Below are 12,531 nucleotides of genomic sequence, written 5' to 3' on the forward strand. Positions count from 1 at the left end.
GGTGCATTTTGAATTGAGATCTTAACCATGTGATGAAAACTCTTTAAGTCTCACCCGCTCATTTCTTGTGAAAGCATATATTTCTATTACAGATGGACAGGCCGTTACTGCGAGGTATTAATATTTATGATGCCTGTAATGTAGTGCAATTCCATTACTTTCATACAGTAGGTTGGAATGATCGTCATAGCAATGTGTCCGATTGTCTTGCCTGAAACGAACGCCTGAATAAATACCGTAGCACCTGTGATCTGTTTGTGTAACTCTTTCATTCACTCAGTCGTATTCCGATTGATAAACAGGACTTGTGGAGCGGGATTCCCCCCCCCCCCCTAGAATTGCCTCTAGAAAAACATATCATACAAATCTACCTTAAGCTGAAACAAGTTTACTTTCTCTTTGTCTTCCCCCGAACTCAACGGAAAACCTATTTATCTACCAGTGATCGCGGTACTACAGACGAACGAAGAAACCAAAACGCACCACAGACGCGCAATTTCCCGGCTCTATATAGCTTTTCAGTTCCCGATTGGAGCAAGTTGCGGTGTGAGAGGCTCTGATTGGTCTACCAGGTCAATACAGTAGCCAATCAGAAGAAACCTCTTTTTTTTCTATAAAAGCCGGGGCGGAGTTTGAAGTAAGCAGAAGTAATGTTGGCAGAATCTAGTTTTCTCCGGAGCTGAAAGAGGTGGAGAGTCTTCGCGTGGTTTTTTTTTTCCCAAAGCTGCAAGCGTCACTCTAGTTCTGTCCTTTTGTAAAATAAATAAAAAGCTATTTTTTTAAAAAAAAATCTAGAGGTATTTATATATTTATATTTTTAAAGTCCATAGTTTGTTTCAACTTCAGCTCGGATTATCTGAAGACTTTCCGACCGCCTGTATCTTTCCTGGGATAAAAGGTAAGAGACTGGAATTCCGGGAGCTTGCCTATTTATTTCACCATACAAAATAGTTCACTCCTACTGGCGAGTGGCTGTCAGCGTGCTATATGAGACGAGAGGACAAGTCCGGACTTGTCGTGAAGTTGGCATCGTTAACAGAGATTACTAACGATAGGATCTACTGAAATGTAATAATTCCTATGTCTATCAATGAAATAATACAAAAAGTAAGAAGAGGGGAGCGGGGGAGAGAGGGAGAACCAGAAGTGAAACTTTTCTTATTAGCATCAATACTTTTCAAATAAGGAGTCCCGAAAGGAAAGTGAGTGAGATAAAGCCAGCTGTGGCAGAGAATGTTACTACGGTGTTGAGATTTATTAAATTTATATGCCGCCCTTCTCCCCAAGGACTTGTTACATTCATTTAATTAAACTTGGTCACACTTAACTCTCAGCCTCTCCCAATCAAGCGCTCATTTAGCCGCTTGGCAACTTGGTCAAGTCCAAGGCTTCTAGAAGACGCTAGACAGCGACAGGGTAAGGAACCTCTAATAAATTATAGTTGGTCTTTTGCTACTGGGAGGAAGCAAGGGACTTCACAGTGAGGGAATGAGGATAACATTCACTGCAGTGCTTTTTTAACTGATACAGAATTAAATAAACCCTGGGATTCATCCTATTAGGTGTGGTGCTCTCTTCACAATGTTTTAAAAACTTAAATCATAGGCCTTTATAGAATTAGTTTAAATGTTTCATTATTTTTTTTAAAGAAATATAATGAGGGTGGTTCAAGACATGAGAACAGTTTGTTTCACTGTGGATACAATGGCTCTTACAATTATAATTTTATATTTGCATTTTCAAGCCTTGGTTTATATACTCTTAAATAATCTGACCATTTCTGCTTCCTTGGCATTTTGTATTACTTCTGCAAATGTTACACATGGAATTAAAGAATGTAGAATATGACATGCAGCAGCGTCTCTGCAGCTTTGCTGACAGGTGGCAAAAGCAAAGAAAGTTCTCTAAGTGTTTTGCTTGAAAACAGTCTTGATCTAAATTTTGTATTTCAGATGATTGATGTGTTTGCAACAAATGGGACTCCCGAGTTACTGCTGCAGCTCAATACATTGCTTGAGCAAGAATTAAGATATCAGCCAAAGCTCTCTGGCTTGCGAACAATTGAATCAGCTCATGATAATGGGCTCCGGATGACAGCAAGGTTGCGGGATTTTGAAGTGAAAGATCTGCTTAGTTTGATTCAATTCTTCGGCTTTCGCACAGAGACGTTCTCTCTTGCCGTGAATTACTTAGATCGTTTTTTATCAAAAATGAAGGTAGGCCTTTATGAAGTTACAGTGTAAGCCAGTTTATTTTTATTTTGATACAAGATTTCAGATTGCTGCTAATTTGCTTTTCAGATTTTCAGCTGCCAAAGAGAATTCCTGTATACTGAACTGAATTGTTTTGAGGGATAATATACAGCAAATAGATGCTTGATTGATGTTGAACAGCAAGGCATGAAAGCTTACTTTTCTGAACAATAGACAACATTAACCAAAGTGGTTCCATACTGGAAATTCCTATTTTCTTGAATATAAACACACCAAAAGTTTAAAAGGTAGCATAGAAGAAAATAGATTAAGGAATGATTGCTTTTTATTTTAAGTAAGAAAAGGTTGCTATAAGCCCACAGCGAACATTTTTGGGTCAAAAGTCCTATTGAGTTACATAATATTTACTTTGTAGGTTTGCAGTATGTATGTAAACCAAGTATACTGTAGGCTTCAACTGAAAATCTTTTTCTTCTAGGTGCAGCCAAAACACTTGGGCTGTGTTGGCTTAAGTTGCTTTTACTTGGCGGTGAAAGTCATGGAAGAAGAGAGTAATATTCCATTAGCTACGGACTTAATCCGAATAAGTCAGTATCGGTTTACAGTTAGTGACCTAATGAGAATGGAGGAAATTCTTTTAGAGAAGCTACATGGAAAAGTAAAAGCAACAACTGCCTTCCAGTTTCTGCAACTTTATTGTTTAATTCTGTGTGACAGCAACAACTGTGAAAGGTAAGTCTCCTTTTCTGGACCAATTTGGAATTAAACCGAAAAGAGATTTATAGAAAGAAAATGTCCTATGTCCTAGCAGGGTGGTAAATATCTAAGAATACCTTTTTAAATTAATCGAGATATGCATTTGCAATTCAAATTTTAACTCTGGGGGTTGAAACTGTTAAACAGTGCCCCAATATATGTACATCATAGCAGACAGACATTCTGGCTTTAAGAGGTATTAATATTTACATGGCTGTGATGTACAATTCTATTAATCCCACACAGCAGTTTGAAGTGTTATTAGAATCCTATTAAATTTGAGCTATCTGAAACAGGGTTACTACATTTGTGTAAAATCAGTATCGTCATTGTCATGCCACCATAGTTATATTACAGCAGAGTTTATGAGGTGGAATTACTTTTCCTTTCCCCTAAGTAGCAGCTTTCTATTAGGGGCCTTTGAGGTTTCTAGAAAAACCCCCCACAAATGTAGCTCATCTGCACACAGACATATACAGCATAGTTAACTCTAATAACCTGAATTACCTCAATCCTGCAGAGTGCCCTTATGTGGCTTTGATTATAGTATCAGAACTTCATGGAAGGAACCAAATGAAAACAGAAAATAAAGGGCAATCAATATTTAATCCTCTATAACTACTCACTCTCTGCTCAAAGGAAGTTTCTAACAAGAGTTTTTGATTTATCTACCCAAAATACTCTTCCTTAGTTGATTCTACTCTAGGCCCCAACTACTATTAATTACTGTTTTTAAATATGCTATGAGTGAAACGTGTTTGTATTTAGATGCAATTTTATAATTTGAGAATTTAGAGTTGAGTTGCCAAATATTAGGTAATGTGTTTATGATTTAAGTTCAAAAAAATCACTTTATGACTTTTTTTAGTTTTTCATATCTTCTAACTACTCAGTTCATATTTCATTTTGTGGTAATCCTTATATAAAATATTGAAAATCAACAAATTAAGCCTTGTTTTATACAGGAATGATAATCTTAAATTAGAGATACTTGAAGCCCAGCTAAAGGCCTGCCACTGCAGAATTCTTCTTTCAAAAGCAAAGGTATGGATTATGATCAGTTAGTGATCAATTCAGCAGTAAGTTTTGCAAAAGCTTAACATAATTGATAGTTTTTAATTATTTTATTTCCCACTAGCCTTCGGTGTTGGCACTTTCAATAATGGCCCTAGAAGCTGAAGAGAAGAAAGTGCCAGAATTGGTTGAAATAATACAGTGTCTCCGAATACATTCCAAGGTAGGCCCTAATTAAATATCTGTTTGATGTCTTCACTAACTTTGAATTAACTTTGTTAATTTATCATAGAAATATGACGACTATTTTTTTAAGCTAGATATCATCCACAGGTTGGTTTCTTCTGAAAATGTTTAGGTTAGTTAGATTAGAATAAGAAGGAAATAGCTATGTAGGTGGCAAGAGAAATGGAATAACTTTCAGGAGGATCCTTGCTGACAGTTTCAGGAAATATATTTTTGAAGGTATTTCAAGTATATGTTGAGAGGCACAATTTCAATCCCTGGCAAATAGTTTTGATAACAGTGGTTATTTTTCAAACATTAAAATAACTTGTGTGGCTTAACTCTCATAGCAAATACAGTAGTGCAGCTCAGCAGATCTCATTGTTTAATTACTTGTTAAATGGAATGGAGAAGCTGGCTAGAGCTCCAATCAGAAAATTTCTTAGTGCCTCTCTATTTGCTCAAAAGAATGGTAGTTAAAGGGCAAATGTGACATTAGAAAAAGGGATATAGTTCCTGGATTAAGGGTATTGATATTTGGGCAATGGTGAAGAGCCAGCAGAGTATGAATGTTATGAATGAAAACTTTTACAGCTTACAAGTTTAGAAACCTATTTGTGGAAATATGATGAGGGTCATAGACTAATTCATAGATTATCCATGATTTGTTGAATTAGCCACACGATGTGCTCCAATATAACACACTAAGCAATCCTTATTTTCCAGATCACATTGTATTACATTGTGTGTATGTTCATGGATTTTACTTTAGTTGATCCACCTGGTTATATAAAAGTTCATTCATTCTTAGATTACAGTATAAGAAACCTTTTTTAAAGACTGAAATCTTAAATGGTAATATCAAAAACATCAGGGCTGCATTTCCTAAAGACCAAATGGAGAATATTTCAGCTCTTAAAACTAGTCATAAACGGGTCATTTATTTCTCTCAAAAGTATTTGGAAAATTCAGATTATTCAGTTTGCTACAATGAAGAATTGTGAGTGTGGATTAAATTGTAAGAAACATACTAGCAAATTCATGTTTCTGGACACAATTCAAAATATTTGTTATGACTTAAATTCTTACTTTGGATTGAAGCTATTTAATATTCCTTCTTATGAATGTATTTAAATCCTTAAGATCTTTTGGAAGAGCATACTTTTTTTTTAACTATTAGAGATACATTTGGTGAGAGTATGAGAGAGACCCTTTACAGCTTCATTTTATGGACTATATTTGTGAATGAATAATTTTTATATGTGTGTATGGAATATATTGATACATAAATTTTAATTCCTATTTGTTTGATGCATAACTAAATTTCATTGTAAATCAGTAACTTAATACTGAAGTCTCATTTTTGAGAAATTTATTTGAAAACATACTGCTTTCTTTTACATTTTTCCCTAGACACTGATATATTGCATACAGTACTGTACCGTATATACTTGAGTATAAGCCGAATTTTTCAGCCCACTTTTTGGGCTGAAAAATTCCACTTCGGCTTATACTCCAGTCAACAAAAAAACTTACCGAGGACTTGTGCGCGGCCGAGGCTTTGGAGCTTCCGGGATCGCGCTCACCTCTCCCAAGCCACCGCCGTCCGGAGACCTGCCGAAGTTTGGGGAGGTTTGGGGAGGTGCGCGCGCACCTCCCCAAACCTCCCCAAACGAAGCCGGGTCTCCGTTCCTCTGCGCCCTGCCTGCCTGCTTCTTTCCACAGCAGAAAGAAGCAGGCAGGCAGGGGGCGGAGGAACGGAGACCCGGCGACGTTTGGGGATATTTGGAGAGGCGCCCAAACCTCCCCAAACGTCGCCGGGTCTCCGTTCCTCCGCCCCCTGCCTGCCTGCTTCTTTCCGCTGTGGAAAGAAGCAGGCAGGCAGGGCACAGAGGAACGGAGACCCGGCGACGTTTGGGGATATTTGGAGAGGCGCCCAAACCTCCCCAAACGTCGCCGGGTCTCCGTTCCTCCGCCCCCTGCCTGCCTGCTTCTTTCCGCTGTGGAAAGAAGCAGGCAGGCAGGGCACAGAGGAACGGAGACCCGGCGACGTTTGGGGATATTTGGAGAGGTGCCCAAACCTCCCCAAACGTCGCCGGGTCTCCGTTCCTCCGCCCCCTGCCTGCCTGCTTCTTTCCGCTGTGGAAAGAAGCAGGCAGGCAGGGCACAGAGGAACGGAGACCCGGCGACGTTTGGGGATATTTGGAGAGGCGCCCAAACCTCCCCAAACGTCGCCGGGTCTCCGTTCCTCCGCCCCCTGCCTGCCTGCTTCTTTCCGCTGTGGAAAGAAGCAGGCAGGCAGGGCACAGAGGAACGGAGACCCGGCGACGTTTGGGGATATTTGGAGAGGCGCCCAAACCTCCCCAAACGTCGCCGGGTCTCCGTTCCTCCGCCCCCTGCCTGCCTGCTTGTTTCCGCTGTGGAAAGAAGCAGGCAGGCAGGGCACAGAGGAACGGAGACCCGGCGACGTTTGGGGATATTTGGAGAGGCGCCCAAACCTCCCCAAACGTCGCCGGGTCTCCGTTCCTCCGCCCCCTGCCTGCCTGCTTCTTTCCGCTGTGGAAAGAAGCAGGCAGGCAGGGCGCAGAGGAACGGAGACCCGGCGACGTTTGGGGATATTTGGAGAGGCGCCCAAACGTCGCCGGGTCTCCGTTCCTCCGCCCCCTGCCTGCCTGCTTCTTTCCGCTGTGGAAAGAAGCAGGCAGGCAGGGCGCAGAGGAACGGAGACCCGGCGACGTTTGGGGATATTTGGAGAGGCGCCCAAACCTCCCCAAACGTCGCCGGGTCTCCGTTCCTCCGCCCCCTGCCTGCCTGCTTCTTTCCGCTGTGGAACGAAGCAGCCTGAACGAAGCAGGCTGCTTCTTTCCACTGCGGAACGAAGCAGCCTGCCTGCTTCTTTCCGCTGCGGAACGAAGCAGCCGGCGGCGGAGGCTTGCAGAACGGCGGATCGGCTTATACTCAAGTCACCAACTTTTTCCAGTTTTTGGGGGTGAAATTGGGGGTCTCGGCTTATACTCGAGTCGGCTTATACTCAAGTATATACGGTAATTATTTTTTTGTCCCTCATAACATTTATCTCTGGTGAATCTTCATTCTAGAATTTTCTTTTTAATTATTTACCTAAAACAACTTGCACATATTTTTTTATGACAGGTGTATTTTTCTTCAATAAATCAGTTTTAAACCTCATATTTATATCTCCAGAGTTTTATAGTAAAAAAATTCTTGACAACCTGAAAGCCTCTTAAATAAACTGAAATTATGCATTGAATAAGCTTTTTAAAACTCACATGATAAATGAAAGTGTGTCAGTCTTTATGTGTTACCTGATCATTGACATGGATTGATTGCTCATGAGTGGTACTGATTGGTTTTAATTTCCCTTTTCCCCCCTATAGATAAATAGTAGAGAATTTTCCTTTTGGAAAGAACTTGTATCAAAGTGCCTCTCAGAATATTCCTCAAGCAAATGTTCCAAGCCAAGTGGACAAAAGCTAAAATGGATTGTGTCTGGTCGCACAGCCCGGCAACTGAAACACAGTTATTACAGAATTGCCCATCTTCCCACAATCCCAGAAACTGGTCCCTAAAAGGTGAATTTTTTAAAAGTGTTTTTGACTCATATACCTAGCAAGGTAATCTAAATAGTTAACAAGCATCTAACACATATCTCCCTTGCTTCTCAGCTAACAAAGTGAGATAGAGCTTGCGGCCTAGAGGTTAAAACAACTGCCTAATGTGCAATCAGCCCAGGTTCGAATCTCAGAAGGGTATGGCTGACTGATGAAAAAAAATAAGTTTGAAATGCATATCAGTCTCCCTTTAATTCTTTGTTAGCAATCTAAAATTTATATATATATATATATATATATATATATATATATATATATATATATATATATATATATATATATATATATATATATATATATATATATATATATATATATGTATGTATGTATTTGCTGACAAAGAGTTAAAGGAAGACTAGTATGGCTATTTCAAGCTCTTTAGCTCTCATCAGCTAGCCTTACTTCTATGGAATTCGAACCTGGGCAGCTTGCATGTTAGGCAGCTATATTAACCTTTAGACCACAGGCTCCCCGTCACTTCTGTCAGTTGAGGCCAGGGAGGATATATATATGTGTGTTGGGTGGAGCACCCTTTCTACCAAATATAAAGCAGTCTGTTTATATATATATATAAATTTTTTTAACTATTCTGAATTTTTGAGTAGAAATAAAAATAGTGTAAAAGTTGCAGCAATCTTTTTAGGAATCTGAAAAATATAACTTTGAAAAAAAACATGTTTATATGGTTCAGAAAAAAACTAATCAGATATTTGTAAGGAAAACATGTTGAAAAGCTACTGAAATCTAGTGTCAGTTTTATATTCTCAAGTTTCCTAATGTGCTTCATTACATAGGTAGTTCTCGCTTACTGACTGCCCTGTTTAGTGACTGTTCAAAGTTACAAAGGTGCTAAAAAAGTACCTTAACTTAGTTCCATCAAATTAACGATTATCATAATGTTTCTGCGATCACATGGTTGTCATTTGAGAGTTTCACAGCAAGCTTCCAACAGAGTCTGGAGAAGCTGGCAGTGAAATTACAAGTTGTGGTTACGTTATGTCTCACTTAACAACTGCATTACATAGGGGTATAGTTGCCAATCCTAACTGCACTTTGTGAACATTACCCGTCTCAATCCTTTTTTTTTTGCTAATATAATTGCCTGCATTCTTCAGTTTAATATAGCACAAAAAGCTATCCACAGTAGATGGACATGTAATAGTCAAGAAGTAAAGCGCTAAACTACGAGAAATATAAATGTTGAGTTTTCTTACTACTTATATGCATGTAAATGGACTTTCATACATAGAGTCCTCCCTTACCGAATGCTGGTTTGGTTAAGACCAGTTTTTGAACTTGCCATCACACTATCCCAATGGTCATATAATTGTGATTCAAGTGCTTAGCACCGTCACACATTTACAATGGTCACAGCACCCCACAATCGTGTCATTGCCATTTGCACCCTTCACAGCCAGCCTGACAAGCAAAATCAATGGAGAAGCAGGCTGGAAGCTGCAAGTCTGGTCATGTCTTGCTTAATAACGCACAGTTGAAACTAATTTTGTAAGTGGGTTGTGAGGTTTCAATTCATGACTGAGTTTGCATAGCAAAAGATTTGTTGATCCCCAGTTGTGGTTAGCAAGTGAGGATTACTTGTAATCTTAAACACCTTAACTAATGGGAGAATAGAGTTCATCTTTGCAAATCTAGGAACCTTTCAGATACTTTAAACTTTCATTCCAGCAATGCCTTGCTGACAGGGTTATTGCTATCCATGACAGTGCACTCAGCAAAGATTACAGTACAGAAAGTCCTTGACTTATGACCTCAACGGAGCCCCAAATTTCTGTTGCTAAGTGAAGGCAGTTGTTAAGTGAACTTTGCCCATTTTATGAACTTCCTTGCCATAGCCAAGTGCATCACTGCAATTGTTAAGTTAGTAATATGATTGTTAAGTGAATCTGGCTTCCACATTGACTTTGCTTGTCAGAAAGTGATCACATGACACTGCAACCATCATAAATGTGAGTCAGTTGCCAAGCATCTAAATTTTGACCATGTGACCGTAGGGATGATACAACTAAGCCACTTTTTCCAATGGCATTGTAACTTCTAACAATCACTAAATGAATTGTTGTAAGTATAGGGCTACCTGTGATATAAACATGGTTTTGTTTAATAGCATAAAAATGAAATAGTCAAAAATAGGAATCTTCAAGAGAGAAATTCCTGTTTTTGTTTTTTTTTAGAATACACTGCTTGTAAACAATGCTAATTCACCCCACTTTTGCATAAGTGCACTTTATGTTACAATATTAATTTTCAAATTTCCTTTGATTTAGTGGTAATCCTGAAGAAGAGTGGATGGGACACTGGCAACATATGTTCAATCAACAAGGATATAAGCTTTCCTGTGCTGAAACAGAAATGGTTGGATTCTTCTGACCTGATTTCATGAATGTTAAACTTCAACCACACTTATGCCTCTGAACTATACAACAATATAGCCTGTTGCCACAAGATTGTTCTTAATCCACAGAACTGAAGACTTTTTGTGTAAAGGAATGCTTGGGTCTAAAATACCAAGTCAGCTGCTTTTGTTTTGATCTACCCTCTGGAAATGTGAAAATGTGAGTCATTGTAGAACTTGATCCTTAATAATTCTTCTATATACTTGCACTTCTGAACTAAATGGTGGTAGAAAATGAACATAACTATCACTAAACTAATAAAACATACACAAGTTTCTAGTGAGAGTAGTAACATTACTAAGGGAAAGAAAATTGCTACATCTAATTCATGGTAATGGTAATAATGATTGAGAAATGGTGTTAACATAAAATTCCAAATTAATCCAAAATTTGATAATTCCCTTTAAACTGTGATTCACATTAGAGGTGAATTTAATCTAATAAAAAATATGTTGGTCCTAGATCATACTGACTGCAAGTGCCAAATCTAGTCTGTATTTACAGTGTGTTAACATAAAGAATACATTTTTAACAAGTATCATTACAGTTCAGATTCTAGCAAAGTATATTTTAAAGAAGTTGGAAAGTACATTATATTCACTGGAAATTAAAACTCTTTAAAGAATGCAAGTCAGGCACCAGCTGAGAATGTGGGCAATGTCTAAAAATAGAATTAACTATTTTAGATTTTTCCCATAGTATTTCACCCTGGTCTTTACTTCTGCTTGCATGTACCAAAATTGGTGAGACAAATTTAAGCATTTCACTGCTTAAACTTCCCTGGTCTGGATTAAAATTTTTTCCCCTCTATTAGAAGTGCAAAAGTTCTGTGTTTATATTAAGCATATATGTAGGGGAGTGTGTCTGGCTTTGGATTGGTATCAAACTTTCAGTAAAACATTGTGTCAAATGGATTTCAAAGCACAGAATTTAGTGGTGTGCTACTTTAAACAGTTTTAATTATCTTTTCAACTTGATAATGTATTTACCATAATGTGTACTGCATTGTTCAGCCCAAATTAGAATGGATTTTACTTAGGAAGAATTTTGGAAGCTGACTGGAAACATAATGCAGCAATTCTTATGTTTTTAATTTTAGCACATATACCATTGGTGTAATTTCATATTGCCTTAATGACTCACTTAAAGCTGACTGGCTTGTATTTAGAATCAAAGTAAGAAATTTAGGAAAATTATTACAATTACAGAAACCTGAAGACTTGTTTTTGGTTTAACCCAGCATTTGGACAAACCATTTATTTCTACCTCATTGCAAGCTGCTCTTCAGAACAAAACTCATGGGATATTTCCTCAGACTATCATTTTTTATGGACGTTATTAAATTGAATAATTGTATCTTAATATGCCTTTAGTATTTGAATATTGAAACTGAACAATATTTAAGATGATGTTTACAGAGTCAAGAAGGAACAAACTTGTTATCAAAATGTCCTATTATGTCTGTAAGCAACAAAACTACCTTTCAATAAAACACATTGAAATGGAATTGCATGAATTGATTTGTTAGCCTTGGATTGTGAAAGTAACTTGCTTAAAGAAAAATATTTTCCAAAATATGTTGATATTTACTGTGCTCTAAACAAGGCTGCATGTTGAGATATGTATCGCTGTGTTTACAAGACCTGGCTGTGTTGGGTCAGACACATACCTGGAACACTCTTTGCCAGCAATGTGTAGCCCACCTTTGATGCTCTTGGAGGTATTGCAAAGAAAAACTTGCTTTTCAGAAAAAAATATTTCTGCAGTCTGATGAGTTGATTACACCACAGACGGGCTTTCAGGAACTTACCTTGTCTATAGAATATATCAGATCAACTAACCTGGATTTGGAAAAGGGTGTTGGGCAAATTAAGTTTTCATTTTACTGACCTTGGAAGGCTGAGTCAACCTTGAGGTGGTCAGGATCAAACTCCAGACTGTGGACAGTTAGCCTGTAATACTGCATTCTAACCACTGCACCAATGGTGGTTAGATGTTTTGGACTTCAGCTTCCAGTCATCTTAGTCAATATGGCCAAGAATAATAAAATATATCTGGAAGTCCCCAGATGTTACTAGTCTAGATTTAATGCATTTAGTTAAGAGCACCAATTTGGAACCCTACTTGTAGAGAATGATAAAATCACGTACAACTACGTTCAACAATTTAAGCTCTCGCATTCAAATAGTACATTTCCGTGAATACCACTTTGTCTGTAAATTTGAAGGCACACTTGTCGCATGTTTTCAATAACACTCATCTAGGGATTGAAAAGAT

The 12,531-nt window shown here is 38.2% G+C and overlaps 1 protein-coding gene across 1 annotated transcript; it reads left to right on the forward strand.

The window, feature by feature from the left end:
* Positions 1 to 699: 699 nt before the first annotated feature.
* CCNG1 (cyclin G1) lies at positions 700 to 12,183 on the forward strand. Its single transcript, XM_081320701.1, has 7 exons — positions 700 to 898; positions 1,953 to 2,216; positions 2,692 to 2,945; positions 3,935 to 4,013; positions 4,108 to 4,206; positions 7,607 to 7,801; positions 10,126 to 12,183. The coding sequence occupies exons 2-6, from the start codon at positions 1,953 to 1,955 to the stop codon at positions 7,796 to 7,798; spliced, it is 888 nt and encodes a 295-aa protein (XP_081176827.1). The 5' UTR covers positions 700 to 898; the 3' UTR covers positions 7,799 to 7,801; positions 10,126 to 12,183.
* Positions 12,184 to 12,531: the final 348 nt, after the last annotated feature.

This window comes from Vipera berus (assembly GCF_964194415.1).
Source record: "Vipera berus genome assembly, chromosome: 2".
Lineage (NCBI taxonomy): Eukaryota > Metazoa > Chordata > Lepidosauria > Squamata > Viperidae > Vipera > Vipera berus.